At 37.1% G+C, this 25,943-nt stretch overlaps 1 protein-coding gene across 1 annotated transcript in view; it reads right to left on the minus strand.

Annotated features, from left to right (window-relative positions):
* CHM (CHM Rab escort protein) overlaps positions 1-25,943 on the minus strand; it is a 245,947-nt gene that overhangs the window by 58,259 nt on the left and 161,745 nt on the right. The window contains exons 9-12 of the mRNA XM_070290384.1: positions 25,200-25,277; positions 15,340-15,444; positions 14,864-14,927; positions 5,898-5,994 (exon numbers count right to left, since the gene is read on the minus strand). Of these exons, the coding sequence (XP_070146485.1) occupies positions 5,898-5,994; positions 14,864-14,927; positions 15,340-15,444; positions 25,200-25,277 (344 nt within the window). The remainder of the gene's footprint in view (positions 1-5,897; positions 5,995-14,863; positions 14,928-15,339; positions 15,445-25,199; positions 25,278-25,943) is intronic.

The raw sequence follows: 25,943 nt of genomic DNA on the forward strand, positions 1-25,943 counted from the left end.
AAGAAAGCTGAGTGCTGAAGAATTGATGCTTTTGAAGTGCGGTATTGGAGAAGACTCTTGAGAGTCCCTTGGACTGCAAGGAGATCCAATCAGTCCATCCTAAAGGAGATCAGTACTGGGTGTTCATTGGAGGGACTGATGTTGAAGCTGAAACTCCAATACTTTGGTCACCTGATGCAAAGAGCTGACTCATTTGAAAAGACCCTGATGCTGGGAAAGATTGAGGGCAGGAGGAGAAGGGAACAAGAGGGTGAGATGGATGGATGGCATCACTGACCCAATGGACATGGGTTTCGGTGGACACTGGGAGTTAGTGATGGACAGGGAGGCCTGGTGTACTGCGGTTCATGGGTTCGCAAAGAGTCGGACACGACTGAGTGACTGAACCGAATTGAACCTTTAAGAATCTAATCTTCAGTATCCATTTTCCTTTAGGAGTGTGATTACTGGCTTGATTGTTCTCTCCCCTGTTGATTCCCCCTCTTCTCCTCCTGGTCACCTCTATCTCCCTTCTCCCTCTTCTCTTCTCCATGTAACTCTGTGAACCTCTCTGGGTGTCCCTCACTGTGGAGAATTTTTTCACCATTAACCTAGATGTTTTATCATCTGCACTGTATTGATGGAGAGGTCCTGAGGCTACTGTAAGAATAAGACTGAAAGACAGAGGCAGGAAGCTTAAATCCAAACTCGAGAACATCAGAGAACTCTTGATTCCAGGGAAAATTAAGAGACAAGAGCTCATCCAAAAGCCTCCATACCTACCCTGAAACCAAGCTCCACCCAAGAGCCAACAAGTTCCACAGCAAGACATACCATGATAATTCTCCAGCAACACAGGAACACAGCCCTGAGCATTACAGTACAGGCTGTCCAAAGACATGCCAAACACATAGACACTCCAAAACTCACTACTGGATACTTCATTGCACTCCAGAGAGAAGAGATTCAGCTCCACCCATAAGAACACAGACGCAAGCTCCCCTAACCAGGAAACTTTGACAAGCCACTCGTCCAACCCCACCCACAGGGAGTAACCTCCACAAAGAGGAACCACAAACTTCCAACATACAGAAAGGGCACCCAAAACACAGCAATCTAAACAAAATGAAAAGGCAGAGAAATATTCAGCAGGTAAAGGAACATGATAAATGACTACAAAAACAAACAAAAGAGGAGGACATAGGGAGTCTACATGAAAAAGAATTCAGAATAATGATAGTAAAGATGATCTGAAATCTTGAAAATAGAATGGAGTTGCAGATAAATAGACTAGAGATAAGGATTGAGAAGATGCAAGAAATGTTTAACAAGGACCTAGAAGAAATAAAAGAGTCAATCAATAATGAATAATGCAGTAGCTGAGATCAAAAGGACTCTGGAGGGAACCAACAGTAGAATAACTGAGGCAGAAGATATGAAAAGTGATGTGGAAGATAGAATGGTGGAAATAAATGAAGCAGAGAGGAAAAACAAAAAAGGAATTAAAAGAAATGAGGACAACCTCAGACACCTCTGGGACAATGTTAAATGCCCCAACATTCGTATCATAGGAATCCAAGAAGAAGAAGACAAAAAGAAAGGCCAAGAAAATATACTTGAGGAAACAACAGTTGAAAACTTCCCTAAAATGGGGAAGAAAAGAGCCAACCAAGTTCAAGAAACCCAGAGAGTTCCAAACTGGATAAACCCAAGGTAAAACACCCGAAGCCACACAATAATCAATTTAATGAAGATCAAGTACAAAGAAAAAATATTAGAAGCAGCAAGGTAAAACCAACAAATAACACACAAGGGGATCCCCATGAGGATAACAGCTGATCTTTCAACAGAAACTCTTCATGTTAGAAGGGAATGTAAGGACATACTTAAAGTGATGAAAGAGAAAAACCTACAACCCAGAATACTATACCCAGCAAGGATCTCATTCAGATGGGAAGGAGAAATCAAAAGCTTTACTGACAAGCAAAAATAAACTGAAAATTGATTAAAGATCTAAATGTAAGACCAGAAAAAATAAAACTCCTTAGAGGAAAACATAGGCAAAACACTCTAACATAAATCACAGCAGGATCCTCTATGACTCATCTCCCAGAGTAATGGAAATAAAAGTAAAAATAAACAAATGGGACCTAATTAAACTTAAAAGCTTTTGCACAATGAAGGAAATTATAAACAAGGTGAAAAGACAGCGTACAGAATAGGAGAAAATAATAGGAAATGAACCAACTGACAAAGAATCAATCTCAAAAATATACAAGCAGCTCCTGCAGCTAAATTCCAGAAAAATAAATGGCTCACTCAAAAAATGGGCCAAAGAACTAAACAGACATTTCTCCAAAGAAGACATACAGATGGCTAACAAATATGAAACAATGCTCAATATCACTCATTATCAGAGAAATGCACATCAAAACCACAATGAGGTACCATCTCACACCAGTCAGAATGGCTATCAAAAAGTCTACATGCAATAAACGCTGGAGAGGGGGCGGAGAAAAGGGAATCCTCTTACACTGTTGGTGGGAATGCAAACTGGTGCAGCCACTATGGAGAACCATGTGGAGATTCCTTAAAAAACTGGAAACAGAACTGCCATACGACCCAGCAATCCCACTGCTGGGCATACACACCGAGGAAACAACAATTGAAAGAAACAAATGCACCCCAGTGTTCATCGCAGCACTGTTTACAATAGCTAGGACATGGGAAGCAACCTAGATAGTCATCAGCAGATGGATGGATAAGAAAGCTGTGATATATATACACAATGAAATATTACTCAGCTATTAAAAAGAGTGCATTTGAATCAGTTCTAATGAAGTGGATGAAACTGGAGCCTATTACACAGAGTAAAGTAAGTCAGAAAGAAAAACACCAATACCGTATCAGTTCAGTTCAGTTCAGTCGCTCAGTCAAGTCCGACTCTTTGTGACCCCATGAATCGCAGCACGCCAGGCCTCCCTGTCCATCACCAACTCCTGGAGTTCACTCAGATTCACGTCCATCGAGTCAGTGATGCCATCCAGCCATCTCATCCTCTCTCATCCCCTTCTCCTCCTGCCCTCAATCCCTCCCAGCATCACAGTCTTTTCCAATGAGTCAACTCTTTGCATGAGGTGGCCAAAGTACTGGAGTTTCAGCTTTAGCATCATTCCTTCCAAAGAAATCCCAGGGCTGATCTCCTTCAGAGTGGTTTGGTTGGATCTCCTTGCAGTCCAAGGGACTCTCAAGAGTCTTCTCCAACACCACAGTTCTAAAGCATCAATTCTTTGGCGCTCAGCCTTCTTCACAGTCCAACTCTCACATCCATACATGACCACAGGAAAAACCATAGCCTTGACTAGACAGACCTTAGTTGGCAAAGTAATGTCTCTGCTTTTGAATATGCTATCTAGGTTGGTCATAACTTTTCTTCCAAGGAGTAAGCATCTTTTAATTTCATGGCTGCAATCACCATCTGGAGTGATTTTGGAGCCCCCAAAAATAAAGTCTGACACTGTTTCCACTGTTTCCCCATCTATTTCCCATGAAGTATATTAACACATATATATGGAATTTAGTAAGATGGTACAATGATCCTATATATGAGACAGCAAAAAAGACACAGATATAAAGAACAGACTTTTGGACTCTGTGGGAGAAGGTGAGGGTGGGATGATTTGAAAGTATAGCACTGAAACACGTATATTACCACATGTGAAATTGATCACCAGTCCAGGTTCCATGCATGAGACAGGGCGTTCATGGCTGGTGCACTGGGATGACCCTGAGGGATGGGATGGGGAGGGATGTGGGAGGGTCTTCAGGATGGGGAACATATGTACACCCATGGCTGATTCATGTCAATGTATGGCAAAAACCACTACAATACTGTAAAGTAATTAGCCTCCAATAAAATAAATAAATTAATTGAAAAAAAGAAAAGATCCAATAGTTATGGCATAGAAGTCCCAGAAGGAGAAAGAGTGTTTGCTGAAAAATACTCAAAGAAATAAAGGACAAAATTACACAAATTTGAAAAAAAGATACAATCTTGCAGATTTAAGAAGCTGCACAAATTTCAAATAGAATAAATCCAAAGAAATAAATGCCAAGACCCATCATAATCAAAATTCTAAAACTCAAAGACTAAGGAGAAAAATCTTGGATGTATACTTGTAAGCCAAAAGCCATTATCTATGTGGCAAAAGCATACACACATTGTACCAATGTCAAATTCCTGGTTTTGATATTGTACTATAATTTGGTAAAATGTAACTAATGGAAAAAATTAGATGAAGGATACATGGGACCTCTGTGTATTATCTTTGCAAATTCTATGAATCCATAATTATTTGAAAATTTTAAAAAATCTACTTTGACCCAATAATTCCACTCAAAAAAACTTACAAAAAATAATTTATGCTCATAAATATTTACTTATAAAAATGGCTGGTTTTTATAGGACTATTAAGTAAAATTTTTCAAAACAATCTCAACATCATGGGATTAAATAAAAATGGCATATCCATAATCATTGAAAATTATATCACAGAATTACAAAAAGTTTTGCTGTATTAAAGTCTTTTTAAAAGGCAGGTTATAAACAGTATATAAATAGCATTGCATTTTATTGAAAATATATATGCATATACATCTAAAAAAAGACAAATATAATCAAGTGTTTATCATTCCTAAGGAGAAGGATTATAGTAATTTTACTTTTCTTTTTTACATCTTCCAAATTGTCAGCAGTGAATATATATTATTAAGACTGGGAATATAAAATATTTCACATAGAAAAATAATCTATAAAAGTAAATTTTAAAAAATAGTCAGAAACATAAAATAAATGCAATTTAGAAAATCCAAAATGAGTGCAGTTGCATATTTTATATGCTAACACAGATAAACTGACACACACAAAAAAACTGGCTAAAGTAATAGGGTGAAAATAATATGGTAAAGATTTACCTATATCACCATAAAAGGAGAAAAACTTGAGCTACTTTTTCAAATGGAAGTTTAGGATTATAGAAATATTGGGTAAGTTTGCTTGCTTCTCCCTGTTGGCATCATGCTCCCACTTCTCTTTGACCATGTTTTTACCTTCTTTTAGGAAGCAATAGTCCTACACTTGTAAGCATAGTCAAATCAGATTAGTCTTCAGCTTTTCACAATTCATGTTAACAGTTGTAGTAAAACTCAATATAAGTTTACAGAATTTAAAATAATCGTAGCTAATGATACTGTTATGTTTTCCTTCTAAGACTATCTAGAGCCTAATTTGTCAGTACCTCTCTTGTGATATTTTAATAATCTGCCTCTTACAGCTACTTCAGTATTTGTCATATCTGTCCCACTAGACTGGGAGTCCCCCAAATTCAGGGCCTATGTTGTATTCATCTTTAGCTACCCTGATATGCCTACCAGAGCACACTGCACTCAGCTAATATTGTCTTGTTTCATTGGATGTGCAGTAAGACTATGAATACTTCAGATCGGGAATGTCAACTGTTCCTTAATAATCCCTATGAATATGCAGTTTAGGTCTAGGCATAGTGATGGCCAATGTACACTTGCTTATTTTACTTACTGAAACATCTTTAAGAAATATGTTGTAGGCAGCATGATAACTGACAGTGTTGAGACAGAAATTTTGATACACACAGGTAGAAGAACAGATAGCTAGTTTAACAACGGTGCATGTGAAGATTTAGTTTTAGAAATGTTCAGAGGCAAGGGGAAGGTATGAAATGACTTACTCTATGACTTACATGATATGAACAAATACTATGAATTAAAAAATATATATATGTAGCAAAACTGTATTAAATCCTCACAACCATAAGAATAGCTGTCCCCCTTTACTTTCTAAACAAACACAGAAGACAACTACCAGACTCTACTGTGCTTACATGAGCCTTTCATGCATGTCATTGTTGATGAACATAACTCAATGACTCGAACAGCAAAAGTTCCTGGTTCCTCTGCTGGCACTGTCAAAATGGAAATCTAAAAAGCAGAAACAAAATATCAGACATAGCTGTTAGATCTCATTTTCATTCTTTTATCATTAGAGCAAACTGAGTGTCTTTTTTCAAACACTCATTGATGTTTGAAAAACTTTAGCTGGTGGGATTGAATTTTAGAACAAAATTTGAAATATAAAGCATGCACATGTTTCAAATTATTGATATATTTATATATGATATATATTGCAGTCCTAAAATTAATGGACAATGAATATTTCAAATTATCTTTAATATTTATTAAATCTTTCACTTACTACATATTTTCAAAAGATGTGATTAATTACTTCATTTGTTCCAAAGGTTTAAACAATTTATTGTGCCCCCCCCAAAAAAGGCACAATAAAAGGACAATTCATTATTCTGAATTGTATGCACTTCATTGTTTCAATCACAGCACATTAAATTAATTTTGATTATTCATAATGGCTAAGAATAGAAGTTATAGAGTACTAAAAATTTGAAATGTTACCTAAAAAAAAGATGCAAAGATACTAAAACAAGCAAAGCATATGTCAACATATACCAAAGTACAGCTAAACAAATACCAAAATATTTCAAAATGAATAGCTTCAAATTAATTTAAGGACTCCATTAATATGCAGAATGCTGTGCTAGGAACCACTAATATGCTATACAGCTTTATATTTAAAAAACTTTAAATTACCATCAGGTAAACATTTCTCTCCAGAACCAAAACTTCAATACCAATTCTCAATTTAATCTTCAATCTGAGGAAAATATATTGTTTTGTATAGGAAATACTGCCAAAAAATAAAGCCTTGTAATTTTACTTGTGAGCATTTAGATTTTAACTGGCAACATCATAATGATAGCCAACAGAGGAAATGCTTTTAAGTTCTAAAAATAAAACTTTTTTGATAATCATGACCTTCTTACTATCACTACCTGTATATACATTTGGAGATTTACAATGTCTCAAAAACTGTGTTCTCCATATTCCTCAACTCCTTTTGCTGCTATGATAAAAAATGTCATACTGAAGCATTAAAGAGAGAGGAGCCAGTAAAACATGGATCTAATGTTGTGTACATGTGTGCTCAGTCATGCCCGACTCTGAGACTCTGGACTGTAGTCCACCAGATTCTTCTGTTCCTGGGATTTTCCAGGTAAGAATACTGGAATGCATTGCCATTTCCTCCTTCAGGATTTTCCCAACCCAGGGATCCAACTCATATCTCCTATATCTCCTGCATTGCAGGAGGATTCTTTACCACCATGCCATGTGGGAAGCCCCTAATGTTGCATAATTATTATCAAACAATTATGACTAAAAACATGTATATAACTGAAAAGGTGTCTTAAGGATTGGATAAACATTTAAGTACTTCTTTTGTTTCTGACGACTATCATGTATAATCAGTGACCCCCTACCACAGTGTCTTCTGTCTCAACTCTTGAAAAGGTAAATAACTTAAATCACAGAGAGATTATAAAAGCCATCAAAAGGTAATTCCTTCAATCCTTGAATAACCCTTTCATAAAATGTACCTAAACCAACAACTACTCTTTCCTCTCAGTTCAGTTCAGTCATTCAGTCGTGTCCAACTCTTTGAGACCCTAAGGACTGCAACATGCCAGGCTTCCCTGTCCATCACCGACTCCAGACCTTGCTCAAACTCATGTCCATTGAGTTGGTGATGCCATCTAAACATCTCATCCTCTGTCATTCCCTTCTCCTGCCTTCAATCTTTCCCAGCATCAGAGTTTTTCCAGTGAGTCAGTTCTTTACATCAAATGGCCAAAGTATTGGAGTTTTACCCTCAGCATCAGTCCTTCCAATGAATATTCAGGACAGATTTCCTTCAGGATTGACTAGTTTGATCTTCTTGCAGTCCAAGGGACTCTCAAGTCTTCTCCAATATCACAATTCAAAAAAAATCAACTCTTCAGTGCTCAACTCTCTTTATAGGCCAACTCTCACATCCATACATGACTACTGGAAAAACCAGAGCTTTTACTATATGGACCTTTATCACTTTATCAGTAAAGTGATATCTCTCCTTTTTAATATGCTGTCTAGGTTGGTCAAAGCTTTTCTTCCACGGAGGAAGCGTCTTTTAATTTCATAATTGCAATCACCATCTTCAGTGATTTTGGAGCCCCCAAAATAAAGTCTGTCATCATTTTCACTGTTTCCCCATCTATTTGTCATGAAGTGATGGGACCAGATGCTATGATATCCATTTTGTGAATGTTGAGTTTTAAGGTAGGTTTTTCACTCTCCTCTTTCACTTTCATCAAGAGGTTCTTTAGTTCTTCTTCACTTTCTGCCATAAGGGTGGTCTGTGTATCTGAGGTTATTGATATTTCTCCTGGCAATCTTGATTCCAGCTTGTGCTTCATCCAGCCCGGCATTTAACATGATGTACTCTGCACATAAGTTAAATAAGCAGGGTGACAATATACAGCCTTGAAGTACTCCTTTCCCAATTTGGAACCAGTCTGTTGTTCCATGTCCAGTTCTAACTGTTACTTCTTGACCTGCATACAGATTTCTCAGGAGGCAGGTAAGGTGGTCTGGTATTCCCATCTCTTGAAGACTTTTCCAATGTTTGTTGTGATCCACAGTCAAAGGCTTTGGCATCGTCAATAAAGCAGAAATAGATGTTTTTCTGGAACTCTCTTGCTTTTTCCATGATCCAGTGGATGTTGGCAATTTGATCTCTGGTTCCTCTGCCTTTTCTAAAACCAGCTTGAACATCTGGAAGTTCATGGTTCATGTATTGCTGGAGCCTGGCTTGGAGAATTTTGAGCATTACTTTACTAGCGTGTGACATGAGTGCAATTGTGCAGTAGTTAGAGCATTCTTTGGCATTGTCTTTCTTTGGGATTGGAATGAAAGCTGACCTTTTCCAGTTCTGTGACCACTGCTGAGTTTTCCAAATTTGCTGGCATATTGAGTGTAGCACTTTCACAGCATCATCTTTTAGGATTTGTAATAGCTCAACTGGAATCCCATCACCTCCACTAGCTTTGTTTGTAGTGATGCTACCTAGGCCCACTTGACTTCATATTCTAGGATGTCTGGCTCTAGGTGAGTGATCACACCACTCTTTCCTCTAAGTTTCATCAATTTATTTATGATTCAAAAATTTAAAAAGAGAAAAAAGAAAACATATAGCAAACAAAAAACGGCAGACCAGATACACATTTTAGACTGATCTCTCTGATGGCTGTTTAAGAGAACAGATTTAAAGGAGACAAGATGAGAGGCAGGGCAATCAGGTAGAAGGAAGAGGTGATGAGCTCTGAAACCAGAGCAGTGAGAAGAAGGACCAAGAGGAAAGCAGACTAGTGCAACTTCTAGGAAGTATACTGACAAGGACCTGGAGGGTCACATGTCTGAGATGGGAGCAGATGTTGGAAGGACGTCAGAGCTTTCATGGAACTAGGAAGCACTGGATGAGCAGTTTTGAGAGGGAAGATGGTGAGTTCAGCTCTGAGTATGTTCAGTTTGAGGGGTCCTTGGGATAGATGTCCAGTAGGAAATTTGGCCTTTGGGCTAACAGTCCCAGGAGATATAGACATGGAAGGCTATGCAGAGTTGGAAATCATAAAAGTACATGGAGTCAAGTGGCAAGCATGCAGAATAAGAGGTATGGTAGACTGTACTCAGAACTCTGAGGTGGCCTGATATTTAAGAGGAGGATAGAGCCCACAGAGGAAGCCAAGACGAAATAGCCAGACAGTTATGAGGAGAACCAGGAGAACAAAGTGTCAATGATAGCCAAACGAGTAGAGTTTCAAGAGAAAGGGAACTGTCAACACTGTCAAACATACCAGAAAATACTTAGGAAACAACACCCAAAAATGTCCTGTGGTCCTGACTAGTATGAAGTTATTAATAAACTTACAAAGAGAAGCTGTAGTAGGAATTTGATAGTAGGAGCCAGGTTGGTTTAGAAATAATGAGAGGTAAGGAGCTGAAGGCAGCAAGCAGAGATACCATCTCAAAAATATTGATAAGGGCAGGGGAGAGATTGGATATTAGCTACAAATAGGTACAGACACAAAGAGCATTTTTCTTTCTTTTTTTTTAAGTTTTTGGAACAGAAAATGCTAATACATGTGTACAGGTTGAGGGTAAGGTGCCAATAGTGGGGAGAGGCTGAAGATGTAGGAGACAGAGCAGGCATACAGGGTGGTGTGGGCACATGCGTGTGCCAAGGGTGCTTGTAAAAGGGATTGGCAATGGATAAGGAGGGGAGCTCCCTCATTAGTCTCTATGCTTGTGTATGTAAGTTGTGGGTGGTGAGGCAGGAGATCAAGGGCCACTGTGCTTTGGAGGTGTCCTTACTTTTTTCAGCAAAGTGACGGGGGAGAAGTTAGAGGGCTAAGGGTGGGTAAAAATAGTGAAAACTTAAGACTAGCTCTGAGGGGAGAGGGAGCTGTCTGAGGCCAGTGAGGAGCCAGCTGTTGGTAGGTATTCAGGGTTCTGCTAGATGAGGTTGGTGCCACCAACACTGTGGTAGTGCCAGTCTATCTGGTTGTATAGTTTTCCCAATCAGCCCTTAGTGTTCCAAGTGTAGATCTGAGCTTCATCCAGGGATGGGACTTTCCTCTGTGGGTACAGAAGAACATTACATGGGAATTGAAGGTTTTGAAGGAAGAGCAGTTCGTAAGATCTACCATGTGATCTAGGACATGGAAAAGGAAGAGGGCAGAAGGGAGCTGGTAATCTGGGAGGAAACAGAGGGAACAAGGAACTGTAGGTCTCTCTTAACCTGTCAATGAGCAGGCTGGGTGTGGGTAAAAGAATGAAAGAGCTGAAAGGATCAGAGCAGATTAATGTTACTGTAAACCCATGACCTCCAGACTCAGCTGGACCCCTCAACACTGCCCAGTCATCTGACCATGAGATAGGTCACTTTCCACAGTGATTATTTTACTCCTTTCCTTGAGCTCTGACCCATTCCCATACTCACACCCCTATTCTCAGGAGACGACCTCACCTTGCAACTTTTAAAAGAAAATAGAACCCACTGGATAGGAACTCCCAAGTTTACAAATGTTCCCAGATTCATTCTTTTTTTCCCCTTTTTAAAAAGATTTTAATTCTGTGTTAGTTTTTTTCTCTTTATTTTTTAAATTATGAAAGAATGATAACACATTTATAGTAGATACGGAAAATAGAAAGTTACATACAGTTCTACTTTATATTACAAATATTTAAGTAGATAAATTAAGATTTTTGGTTGGAGTTTCAATATCAAACTCTCAAAAATTAAGAAAATGAATATACAGAAAAGTAGAAGGAAAAGCACCATGAACTAATTCACCATAATTAACATTTATACAATTTTCACACAACAGCAAGATACAAATTCTATTCAAGTTCCCTCAGACTATAAACTAGGAGACACTGAAACATATCCAGGGACATAAAACAAGGTGCAAAGTTTTATAGTCTAAAGGTATTAAAATCGCACAGAGTCTGTTCTCTTATCACTGTGAAAATAGGCCAGAAATCAATATCAAAAGATATTTGGAAATAAGCCACATATTTTTAAGCACAGTGTGACATTTACCAAGAGAGATCTTTGACTTAGCCATTGAAAGCCTCAATGAAGTTAAAAGACTGAAAAAATACACACGGTGACTGCAGAGAATAAAGCAGATATAAAGCAGAGAATAAATGAGAAATTAATACCAAAGATACTTAAAAAACACCATGTAGGACCTCCCTGGTGGTCCAGTGGTTAAGAATCCATCTGCCAATGCAGGGGACACAGGTTCGATCCCTGGTCTTGGAAGATTCCACATGCTGCGGGATAACTAAGCCCATGCACCATAACTACTGAGCCTGTACCCTAGAGCCTGTGGCCCACAACAAGAGAAGCCACAGCCATGAGAAACCCATGCACCAAAACTAGAGAGCAGCCCTCACTCACTGAAACTAGAGAAAGACCACATGCAGCAGCAAAGACCCAGCACAGCAAAAAATAAATGAATACATACATAAAATTTTAAAAACACATATTTGAAAATTAAATGTCCATTTTTAAATGATGGGTGTATCTAAGAAGCCATAAAAAGGAAAATTAGAAAATATCTGTAACAGAACAAAAATGAAAAATGCACTACCAGAATTTGTGCATGCAGTTCAAGGTGTTCATGCATTAACCCTCCTATTTCAAAGTGTCACATATCCCATCTAAGGACAATGTTTCTCACCTATTCTCTGAATCTCATCTCCCCTAGCCTTTATCTGGACCGTGCTGCATCAGTTATCTTCCTTTTCTTCTGGGAATCTTCAACCTCTCCTCTGCTGACCCCATTCTCATCAGCTGAAATACACTGTAACACTTCAAAGAAATGCTCTCTTCACTTCCACATCCCTCAGCAGAGATCACTGTCCTCTCTCTTGCTCTTCCCAGCTTAGCTTCTTCAGAAGTGTCTTTGTTTGCTCTCTTCACTTTTCTGCCTCTGTCACTCTTCAACCCATTCACAAAGCTTATGGTTACTGGGAGATAGACAAGTAAACTGGCAATTACAGGACAGTATGATGAGTGCTACGATTTTACAACTTCTTGTTCACACTTGCCATGCTGAACTGTCCTTCCTATTTATCTGTCTGTATCTGTATCCGCAGGCTTCCCTGGTGGTTCAGTGGTAATGAATCCACCTGCAATGCAGGAGACGTGGCCAGAAAAGTGGCTTAGGTGTTTTGCTTGGACTGTGAAGAAGGCTGAGCACCAAAGAATTGATGCTTTTGAACTGTGGTGTTGGAGAAGACTCTTGAGAGTCTCTTGGATTGCAAGGAGATCCAACCAGTCCATTCTGAAGGAGATCAGCCCTGGGATTTCTTTGGAAGGAATGATGCTAAAGCTGAAACTCCAGTACTTTGGCCACCTCATGGGAAGAGTTGACTCATTGGAAAAGACTCTGATGCTGGGAGGGATTGGGGGCAGGAGGAGAAGGGGATAACAGAGGATGAGATGGCTGGATGGCATCACTGACTCGATGGACGTGAATCTGAGTGAACTCCAGGAGTTGGTGATGGACAGGGAGGCCTGGCGTGCTGCGATTCATGGGGTCACAAAGAGTCGGACACAACTGAGCAACTGAACTGAACTGAACTGTCCATCTCTATGTTTCATTGTATGCATGGGGCATGCTCAGTACCCTGCTTTTGCTCCCAACACCTTGTGTTTGCTCCAGGCTCTTCAAAAGTAGCAGGTGGGTTTTTTGGTTTCTTTGTATCTTTTGGATCCAGAAATTGTCCCAACTGTGTATGAACACAGTTTAGCCCCATATAGTCTCTCTGTATTTTTCTTTTTTTAAGAGAGAAGTCTGAATTTTATTCTGGGCATAATAGGAAATCACGAAAGGATTTTAAGCAGAAAAGACACCATCTGAAGTATATTTTTTGTTTTGTTTTCTTTTGATGTTTTGTTTTTAATTGACATTTTCATTGAGATCATTGTAGATTTACTTGCAGTTTTGAGAAATAATACAGAGAGAGCATGTGCTTAATCTAGTTTCCCCCCAGTGATAGCAATTTGTGCTGATCAAGAAGAGGTGTGTCCACGTGCAAGCACTGCAGCAAAGGGTCCCACATCTCAGCCTGTCTCATTCCCCCTGAAGGATCTACACCCTTACTCTTAAGGAGTAATCAGTGGTAAAGAATCTGCTTGCCAAGCAGGAGACACAGGATTGATCCTTGGGTCAGGAAGATACCCTGGAGGAGGGCATGCAACCCACTGCAGTAGTCTTGCCTGGAGAATCCCATGGACAGAGGAGCCTGGTGGGATACAGTCCATGGGGTTGAAAAAGACTTGAACATGACTTAGCAACTTAACAAGACAATCTCTATCCTACAGACTGCAAGCTATGAGGGGACGGATGGTATCATGGTCAGCACTGTCTCCTCAGAATCTAGCACACCGGCTGACATGTGAAAAGTACTCACTCTCTGTTGAATGATTAAATGAAATAATTTGTACCCACACTTAAAACTAACATATTTGTTTAATAAAATAGAAAGTTTCCAACTTAAGGAAATTTCAGAACCTATCTTAAGCAGTAGCATACATGTTAGATCTAACATTCATGCTTACTGAGTAAGCTGATTTTATCAGTCCTGTAAACTGTTGTCAGAAGGAGAAGGGGGCATTCTTTTGGAATTTACATGTTCAGATTAAGAAAAAACCACAGGTATAAAGATTCCGCTGATGGAATCAGTGGTTATGAGGAGAAAGAGGGTACCAAAATGAACCATGGTGATGAGGAAAGCCTGAATTGAAAATGCATGCTGATGCTCATTCACACTAGGCCTCTAACAGTGAACTTACCACTACTGCTATAGGACTGGTTACCATTAAGCCTTTTCCTTCAAGATTTCTGTTGTTGTTGTTCAGTTGCTAAGTCATGTACAACTCTTTGCAACCCCATGGACTGCAGCATGCCAGGCTTCCCTGTCCTTCACTATCTCCCAGAGTTTGGTCAAATTCACGTTAACTGAGTTAGTGATGCTATCTAACCATATCATCCTCATCACATCCAAGATTTTTAAATGTTTCTAAATGCTTTTCTTCCCATAATAATATAATTTCAATTTCATAGTTGTAAAAAAAAAAAATTAGGATGATTTCAATATTCCTAGAATAAATCTGTTACATAAGATACAGTTAGTTGTTCCACTGGAAGGATATCTTTAAGAAACCAAAATTATTATATAATTGCCATTATGTATTTTTAAAATGCATTAAATGTATTATTAGCACATATTTTTTAATATATTTTATTTTACCTGTATTAATTTACAACATATTACCATGTAGATTAAGTTAGCAACACGTTACCAACAAGAACAGGAATAGAATTACCTGTTGATCTGAATCTGTTTTGAGAACAGATCTATCTGTAATCAAGACTGCCCTGGAGATCTGCCTGTAATGCAGAAAAGTTAATCAATGACTCAGATTCCATGGATAAATCTCATTTATATAGCTATATGACCACCATAAGGTATGTTTGAAAGATTTAAGTCATGATAAAAGTGTCACCTCCCCAAACCAAGTCAAGTTCTGCTTTAATCTTTTCTTGGCTCAGGAAAGGAGGATGTGTGACCTGCAGACAGACCCCAGCTGATGCAATGGAGTCAACATTAGGCTAGGTTCCCTTCAAACCAGAAAGAAACCTTATAAGAAAACAGTGGTAACACACTGAATATATCTTTGGTTTGGTATACATCTGCATCTTACTTAAAGAACAGAACCATATAGAACTGTCAATGTAACCACACAGATGAATTTCCCTAAGTTTTACCTTCCCTTGCAGAGTGGCTGGAGGGGTGCCTTACCTGTATTGCACATGTGAGCATGTGTTCTCAGACAAATAACTGTCTTCCACAAGGAAATGCTTAGAGATTATTCTCTGACCATACTGATCTATGATTGCTTTACATCTACAAAGAAGATAAGCACAGAAAAAAGTTATCATTGATGATTACATAATAAAGAAAATGAACATAATCAGCTAGCTACCAATCCTGAATCTAAAACTAATTTGTGAAAAGATTTTAAAATTGCCCACAAGTACACATTTTTGACACAAAACTTAAACTGCAGAATATATATTCTTGTTGCTATTTTGAATCATTTTAAACTATTAAGTGTGGACTAGAACTTAAATATTTATTTTGAATGCTATTAATAGAGGAAAGTTAGGACAACTATTATGCTATAAGCTTTTCTAATGTTTAAGAACATAGAAGATTTTTCTTTGTTTAGGCTTTTTTTTTTTTAACAGATCTAAGAAAAGGGGGAGGAAAAGTTGATTAAGTATCTTGTTATATTATTTACAGCCTATGAAAGCCACTAAAGGCTTGTTTTTCTGTTAAGTGTCGCTTTCTCTTTTGTTCAAGAATAGCTATTTTGCAACAAGTGTGATAATGTTTTAAACCAAAAAAAATGGGGGGAGGGATAGAGCTTTTTTAATATCTGTTTCCACTTTACTTCAGAGGATGATCATAGAAAGACTGTTTTCAAGTGCTGTTTCCAAATAAAGAAAACACTTATGCATGGACATTATCAGGTCTCTGTCATCTGATATGTGTTGGGACAATGAATCATATAGAACCCTCCATTGACCTTCTCTCAGTGTGTCTAGATAAAACGATGAAAATTAGAATCCATCTCCTTGCAGTGCCACAAGTTATAAATGTACTTTATAGGGTTCATTATCCAAACTAATGGACTAAGGGCAACATCCTTGAAATGGATTTACCAGCACTGACAAAGACAGTATGCAATATTTCAGGAACTATATGCAAATGTCTGCATGTTTCCTATATATTTTTATTATGGAAATAACACAATTTACTTTGTCATAGCTTTCCTTTTGAGACTAGAATTATTTTATTTGAAAAACACTTATGTGTTACTCCTCATAAAATGCAAACAAGTAATTTCAAACTGATGCCATATTTAAAATATATTAGCACAAATTAAAATATGCTACCCTAAATAAGAGCTATTTTTTAAAAAGAGCTATTTAACAGGCATAAAGGCATTAACAGTAAAATGACAAATACCCAAGACCAATAGTGAAAGGAATTTAATGTGTATTTTCCTAAAGGCAGATTATGATATGCTGATATTCTTGAATAAATGGCATGACACTGCCATCAGGCTGAACTATATCTTGTAATGTTAGATACATATATTTTTAATCAATTGGCTATATATTAGTAAATATATCAATATTTATGTGATTTTTTCCCATATCACTTCTACTTCCTTTCTCTTCCTCAGTTATATTTCTATGCATATTGCCTCACATTTCATCAAACTAGAGCTCCTGCTTTATAAAATACTTAACTAACTAAAGTATTTATATCTATTTTAAAAAATAAGTACTTAGCGATGGCACCCCACTCCAGTACTCTTGCCTGGAAAATCCCATGGACAGAGGAGCCTGGTAGGCTGCGGTCCATGGGGTCGCGAAGAGTTGGACACGACTGAGCTACTTCCCTTTCACTTTTCACTTTCATGCATTGGAGAAGGAAATAGCAACCTACTCCAGTGTTCTTGCCTGGAGAATCCCAGGGACGGGGGAGCCTGATAGACTGCCGTCTATGGGGTCACACAGAGTTGGACACGACTGAAGTGACTTAGCAGCAAAATCAGAAAGGCAAGTTAGTCTCCTGGTTTATGTTTTTATTAATTTTTTTTTCTTTTTCTGGACCATGACATGTGGCTTGTAAGATCTTAGTTCCCCAAGCAGGGATCGAACCAGGGCCCCTGCTGTGAAAACTGCAAGCCCTAACCACTGGACTGCCAGAGAATTCCTTCAAGTCTTCTGTTTTAAAACATTCATACACAATTTAAAACACAAGCCACTTTGGCAAGGGAAAAGAGAAATCTGTTGATCCATCATGAAGCATCAATCCCTATTTGTCCTGCAAACACTGACAAGCCTCTTTCTTACCTTTAACTCAGAGACTATAGAAAGTTAAGAGGGAATAATCTGGGCAGAAAAAAAGAGGCTGTTAAAATCTTCTGTATTTTGACAAGGATTCAGGTTATACAGATTTATCATTTGTCAACATTCAGGTAATGAGCACTTAATATTTGGGTACTTTACCACATGTAAATTTTATATCAGAAGAAAAAGCTATAAACAAATATTAAACTCTAGTTAATGATACACATACTGAAGTATTTAGGGGAAATTGTACTGCTATCTGGAATTTACTGAGAAATTTACTGTGAAATGGTGAATAGGTGAACAGAGGGATAAACATTTGGGTAGACATATGATTAAGCAGGCATGTTAAAATGTTAATTGTAGAATCTAAGTTGTGGATATACCGGTGATCACCCTGAAATTCTTTCCATGTTAGTGTAGAGTTTAACATTTTCACCATAAATGGGAAGAGGGAGTGATATTAGTATAAACCTTGGACTCCAATCTAAGTCTTTGCAAAGGGCTCCCATTTAAGTAAACCACATAATTAAACCTGGCCCTGAAGCTTGTGGAGACCTCCTTGCTTATAGGTTTCCAAACACTAACTGGGCTGCTTTTGTGATAGCTATAGCTTTGGTGAAAGGCAGACAGTGATTTCATAAGTTATGGTATTAGCACTACTGGGGATCATTCAGAAGGGAAGGATGGGTATGGAGACTGGGGAGCTCAACTATGCAAGGATAATATGCAAATAAATGTGCCTATCTATGCTGAAGCTTCTGGATTAAAAAGTGATTCTCACAGGAGGAGGAGGAGGAGAAGGAAGCAAATCAGAATCACACCTGGGGGACTTTTTCAAATTATAAGTACCCCTGGAGATTCTGATAAGCTCCCAAATCCCAGGGAAGAATCACCATGGAGTGTGTCACAGCTACTATTGTATCTTTACACTATCCTAGGTGGAAAGTCAAGATTATTGCTATAGAAAAAAATACTGATTTCTGCAGAAATTGAGGTGACAGTCACATATGCCTAGTCAGCCTGAGAGATGATAACAATACAACTTACCTGACAGTCTCATGCTAAAGTACTAAGGCTCTAGGCCTGAGCAAAGCTGTTCAAACCAAGACACATTTAAGTAAGTGATAAGATCTGTTTTCCCCTCAGATACTTACTGTCATATATTAGGCCTAATTGGGAGAACAATGAGGAAAGAAATACAGATTTGGGACCTAGACTTAGACTTTGCATTATAAAGATTAATATAAAAATTATGACATTCAAGTAATGGGAAACAACAAAAAGACATTAAAATAGCCTCTGTTCACCCCTCCAACATGAACTTGAAGAAGCCATTAAAGATTAACAGCATTCTGAATTTAGTTGAGGACTTTGCTGAGCCCCATAAATAGTAAATTGAGGAGGAACATGATAGGAGTTCCCAGTTACAGGGTGCAATGACTAAGCTGATCATAAGAATCAGTGAAGCCAGACAGAACATTTCTAGAGTTGAGCTTTCTAAATCACAACAGTTATGCAGTTCTTGGTTCAATAACATGAGGGCACAAATAGCAAAATTATGGTAAGAAAGAAAAGAATCAGCAAGATGAAAACTCTTTATCTGGAATTTGGTCCAGGAGATAAAAATATTAAAACAGGTATCCATTCTCTCTAATACATTAATTAAAGGGATTAGAAGATTCCCAGTAAGTGAAGGAAACAAAATAATCCCCCCTGCTCACTATGCCCTTTCAAGCTTTCTCAAACATATCATTTCAAATGCCACCTTTTCAATGAAACCATTCCAAAACACCTATTACTCATTTTTCTTGGGTAAATATCTACTCCAACAGTCTCAAACATGATTATAACTCCAAACCTATGGCTTGGCTCTTGTTGTAATCAATCCCAAGCTCTGTATTCATATTTTTAACTATTATCTACTTTTTTTTCTGGAGAGACTCCAAATGCCTTTTTAACCTAGCATGCCCCAAACCTGAATTCTTCATGGTTCCTCACCTGCTTCCCTTCTTGGAAACCCTGTCTCAGTTAATGGCATGACCAGCAGTTACTAGAGTTTCCTTAGCTTAGAAATCTCTTTTCCCACATCTAATCTGCTACTCAATTTTGATTTCACCTTATAAAAACTTCTTGAAACTAGCCTTTCCTCAACATCTCTACTGACACTGCCCTAGACTCTTGTTAAAATTAATAAGATAATGAATGGATTGTTAGCATGCTGGTAGTTTATTTGTTAAACATAATGTTTATGCCATATGTGTGTGACATAACAACCATGTACCAAGCACTGTTCTAAGAGGTGAAAGCTTGGTGGTGGGGGGAGCAGCAGAGTATTAGGGAATGTTCTTTGGAGGAAGTGATACATTAGCTGCTTTAAAAGCAGTTAAAACCAGTTAAAGCAAGCAAATAAGAACATTTCAATAGAAGCTCAGCACTTGCAGGGGAACAGAGGCAAGTAAGAGAAGTACAAGGAACCAAATAGGGAGGGAAGACAGATGAACTGAGAGAGGCAGGCAAAGGTCAGACCCCAGAGTCTCATGTGTCATGTTAAAGGGTCTTAGACTTCATACTGAAGTGATATAAAGTCACTGAAGCTTTTTACATAGGGAAGGACAGAGCCAGATCTGCATATTGAACAGATTTTAATGTATAATTATCTAATTAATTTACTTGTTCTTTAATGTACCCCGGTAGACTCTAAGCTCCATGAGAACAAAGACCATGATTATCTTGTGTTGTGCTATACCTCCAGTGCCTGGCACACAGATGACAACTGTGCATGGATGACTGAATACATGATGGATGATGGAAGTATTCAATGTATGTGAATAGTGCAGAAACAGAAACAAAGATTACAGAATCTCTGATTTTGCAGGTAAAGAATGTCTTTCCATCACAGTGCTTCATCCAAATCACTTCTAATTACAGAAATGGAATGTAAAAGTAACAACTCTAATCTTGTTATTCACCCATTTATAACTATATTACCATATGTAAAATAGATAGCCAACGGGAATTTGCTGTACAGCTCAGGAAACTCAAATAGGGGCTCTGTATCAACCTAGAGGGGTGGGATGGCGAGGGAAGTTCAAAAGGGAGGGGATATATGTATACCTATGGATGATTCATGTTCAGGTTTGATAGAAAACAAAATTCTGTAAAGAAATTATTCTTCAATAAAAAATAAATTAAAAAAACTACATTATAATCTGAAATACCATTAATTATAATCTGAACTCCTTAACATAGCACAGAAGGATCTTCCCAATATATCTCCTCTATGGGATTCCAAAGTATCCAATTACATTAAAAACTACTATTAGCTAACAGGTACTAAGCTCTTGCTATATGGATTCTACACACTTTATCTGTTCAATTAATACTCATAATAACCAAATGAGATAAGTACTGTTGTGTCCCACTTGAAAGATAAAGAAACTGAAGCAAAGAGAAGTTAAACAACTTGCTAAAGTTCACTCAACTAGTAAGTGGGGAAGCCAGGGCACAGATCTAGGCCTACATGACTTCAGAGCCTATAATCTTTATACACAAGGGCAAGATTCATGTTTTATTCATCTCTTTATCCCCATAGCAACTAGCATGTGATTGGTAGAGGTTAAATAGCTAGAATATTACTACTACCATCTTGCAAATGAGACATAATAAAATACGAAATTCAGCAATTTTCTTATTTAATGAAAAATGGTGTTAAGAATCAGTCACCTCACCCTGAGTCTAACATACTATTTATTACTAACTTCCAAATACCTGGGAAAGGTACAGTTATTCCTGACATTAGAAAAAAAAAAAACAAGATATCTTCAAGAAATAGTAATAGCAGGAAATCTAGTAAGTGAGACAGCTGAAGTTCACAAGAACACTAGCTGAAGTAATTAGATTCAGACTATTGGTTACAGACATGTCTGGCCGAGGTCATCCATACCCTACGCTAGTATCAAATACTGCATTGCTAAATGGTGAAATCAAATTTACAGGAGTTTTACATGGTCAGCATTCCTACAAAGGAAAAGAAAGCTGCTCAACAGCATTCAGTGTTTCCCAAAACAGTCAACAGAGGGCTTCAGTATTAGAATTTAATGAGAGTGTATAGAAAAGAACTCCTGATACATACGTCCTCTAAAAATTAAGAAAGCAGAGTCAAGGATAACACAGCCAAGAGAGCACAGTCAAAGTGGATCTCAAGAAAGTACATTAAACAAAAATGAAAAATAAGATATAGCTCAAAATAAGTATGAATTTAGTTACATATTTCATATTTCTCCTCTCAAAGTTTGTACAACACTTTGATGTATAATCACCATGCTAAACTCAATGCTATGATCATTTATGCTTCTATTTGCTTTCCTCAATGAAACGTGAAAAGAAAAGCACAAAAAAGCTATCATCAAGTTTTAATCTTCATTTTTTTAACTTAAACCTATTGAGTATAATGGATGATAGGAACCTGCCTTGATTCTGGGGATACCATAGCAGTGAAATCCTGCCTTTTCTTACAGGTAATTTACAATCATATGGGGGGACCTGAGTTGCGGGGCTGGCAGAGGGTTCTGATCTAGTCTGTGGGATCAGAAAATAAACTTAGACCTCTGAGGTCTAAGCACTTGAAGCATGGGTAGCTCTTAACCACACCAAAGAAGAAAGAGGATGCCAAGTGTTCCATACAGAAAAATAGGGGAGACAAGACAATCTAAAACCATAAGGAGGCAAATGAGACAAATGCAAACGTTTGCAAATTCCTTGATTAATAAGCCTATAAAATTCAGAATAAACAATTGTTTGAGTCAACCTGGATTGCTTAAAAAGAAATGTATGCTGGATATGCCCAAATATAAACTCAAGGATTTTCCCTCAAAAAATTATCCCTCATTTATATTCAAATCCTGACAAAATATCTATTACTGGTAGGTCTCTCAGTTATTTGATTTTGAATGACAAAGTAATAGTATTTGGGAAAGATAAATAAGCCTGAGTTAACTTCAGTCAATACTTGCTTTAGATGCTTATAGAGAATCTTTAACTTGATACAATGGATTTTTAGTGAAGATATGAATTTACAGTTTTGAAGTACTGGTTGTTTCTTAAAAAGAAACTTTTTAAAGATCACTTATACAATTTAGTATAGTGAGAATACTCTACATATCATGAATATTATAAATGCAGGTCAAATTTTTAACTGTCCCACTATTAACAAAATAAATATTTATGGCTTGGAATAAGTTTTCCAATATGAGAATCATACACAGAATACAAAATGGCTATATCGTAAACACCCCAAGATGGACAATAAAAAGATAGTCATTGGAAAACTGACATTCTAGTAAAGTAATAATAAACAGTATCAGTAGTCATTTTGCGATTTCATTTACATTCATTAAAATAGACACATACAACCTGTTCTAACATTTTTTTAAAATTTTCACTGGACTGAAGATTATCCAATATGTGAGAATGGACTATATTTGAGCATATAAAACACTTTAAGATAATTTATTTCTAAGTACTAAGGAAAAATTAAGTACTTTCTAAGTACTTTCAGTAACTCAACTAAAGCATGTCATATCTGGGAGGAGACCTGAAAACTACCACAGAGTCCATCTAACTCATAGCCAAAAGAACTGGCCCACAGACAAGTGACTTGCCCACTGTCCCTCATGGCAGTGACAGAGTTCCAGGTCTCCTTTTACTCCAGGGTTACCTGACCATTGCATGCCTTAAGAGTTGTTAAAGAATAATTATTATGTTTAAGGTCTTTCTACAAAGATACAAAAGAAATGAATTAAGACCTAGAGTGCCTAGTCCATCATGGAACATAGTACCAGTGGCTAAATCTTGAACTTTACCTTACAGATCAGTGTTTCTCAGTTTCATCTAAGGAGTACCTACATAATATTCAGCTGGAGGTGTTCCTTAAAACTGCAAATTTCCTGGCTCCACTCTAAGCACATTATCCAATTTCACTCTGCCAGCATGAGGCACAGAAATGGGCATTTTGTTTTACAAGTTTACCTATTACCTAGTGATTTACAGACACATTAAAATTTGAAAACTACCAAACTTTGGTCTTTAGAGCCTGAGCCCTCAGCTATCTGTTGCAGTCCAAAATCTGCAGCAGACCACAAAGAAGAGTTCCTTTATTTAGAGTTTGTAATAAAAACTAAGTCAAAGTTAAGGTAAATGCAGCCTTTAGTGTAACAGATGCTTTTTACTGTACTAACAGATTCTTTAAGAAAAACAAAAAACAAACACGAGCCATGCAAATTCTTCATGTCACTAAGAGTAACCTGTAGGACTAGAATGAGACCTCCAAAAGGTAAAAGGATCTAAGTAAATAAGCACCAAACAAGTAATTCATTATCTAGCTTTCCATCATGGATACATACTCATGCTTCATGAATGCATAAGGGAAAATGACTCTAAGAATCATAAAGACAACTATTCCTTCATGAACCTCCAGAGAGCCCTCACGTATCAATATATCTTGGGCCTGTGGGATAGATTTTTCACTGTAGATTATTAATGTTTCACTTATGTAGTACCTTTCTGTTAAAGTGCTAAAGATAATTATATGCTTTTAAAGCATGTGTCCATTTTATCTTACACTAGATAATTACTTAGCTTATCTAAATATTACATATTCTAGTTGAATTTGTTCTCCACCATATCTCAAAATACTAGTTATTGCACTATAACTGGCCTATAAGAAATTAACACTTTATGCTACTTAGATTATACAAAAGTATTGTAAAATGGAAAAACAAAAAATAAATTTTATATTTTTAAGATTCTAGGTCCAGATATTAAGGCATTTTATGACTTGAACAATACTACTTCTTTATATATCCCTAAAAACAGTCACACAAGAGATATGGATCAGTAAATGCTTAAAAATAGAAAAATACATAGTAATTTAAACAGCTCCTAAAAATAAATAAAAAATAAAAAATAAAATAAAATAAAAAAATAAACAGCTCCTAAAATTTGATGCAGTTGACCCATTTACATTTAAATGTAAAGCCCAGAAATTAAAAAAAAAAATACTACTTAGTGTAATTTAGACAAGAACACATTTTAGTAACTGAATAATAAATCCTAGAAAAATAAATCTTAAATATAAAAATGAACAGATAAAGAGATCATGTTCAGCTTTGTTTAAAAGTAGGTACATTCTTATTTCAGTCCTAAACCAGCCTGCAGGCCTGATACGGTTGTAAAGAAATTCATCCTCAGATAACAGGGCAGCATAGTTTATGACAACAATCTACCTAAAAATCATTAAAGTCTTTTCTCTTGGAGTGACATGCATTATCAGCAGAGATTAATCTGATGAGTCTTTAGGTGAGATCCATTTTTAAAAATGCAATAACAGAGGGCTTTGTTGTCATCTGATGAAAATCAATTAGAGGAGGTAAGGCCACAAGGAAAACTAACATCACTCATCACTCACCCCCGGCAGCTGAAATGATTTGTCTTCTGAGCTTGGATGATCAGGAGCTATAGTCATATTGCAGGGAAATTAATTTAGTTTCTATATTCTGAACTCACTTTCCTTGTTCTGGAGGATCTAAACACAAATTACTTTTAATCAAGGTTGATATGTTATTAATACCAAGGAGGATCTTTGAAGAATCATTTTTTTAAAAACCGACTTTTAGCACTTTTCACTTGTGCTTGGGGGTGTAAATATAGGAAGGTAACTTATATCATCCTTACTTTCCAGATTCTTTGTCCACAACAAGGCACTGTACTGAATGGCGAAGACAATAGATTCCACCAAACACTGCACACATTCTAGGAAGAGAATAGGAAAATGAGGATTAGAATTCTTGAGTTGAAAATTAAGGTAACATAAAGTTTTTAAAAATATCTAACATCTAATAAATTTAACTGGTCTTAGAGAAAAAAAAATATTGATAATTTATTATCTTTTCTATCATGGTATTAAGAATATCTCAGAGATAAGATTAATATTTTAATGCAGCAGAGGTATTAGTGCTAATAATACAACATGAAAACCTAGAATTGTGACCAAGCTGAAAGTATCAATAAGCAAAGCTCAGTTATCCCCCATTCCCAAACCAGCTACTGACTACCTAAGGTATATAGGCTACAAATAACCTCAGGAGGTGATGGATGAGACCCCTCCACAACAGAAGTGACCACAAAGAAATGCTAAGGGAAAAACAAGCTGGGAAGGCTCTGGAAATTTTACTTACCATAAAAGTAAGCACAAACTAAATTAGGAACTGAAAATCAGAGCAATAAGCACAGGAGTTAATGCTACAGAAGCTCTAAGGAGTTTGTCTAACTCATGAATCTAGGGGCTGGAGTTTTAATGCCCATGTAGGGAAAGGAGAGGCCTTAGGATTCAAACAAAGCAGGGAGTAGAGAATTCTCTACTTGCTGTAGAGAATAGAGAGTAAAGTAGTGAGAGAGTAGAGTAGAGAGCAGAGTAGT

This window comes from Ovis canadensis, chromosome X, assembly GCF_042477335.2.
Source record: "Ovis canadensis isolate MfBH-ARS-UI-01 breed Bighorn chromosome X, ARS-UI_OviCan_v2, whole genome shotgun sequence".
In the NCBI taxonomy this organism is placed as follows: domain Eukaryota; kingdom Metazoa; phylum Chordata; class Mammalia; order Artiodactyla; family Bovidae; genus Ovis; species Ovis canadensis.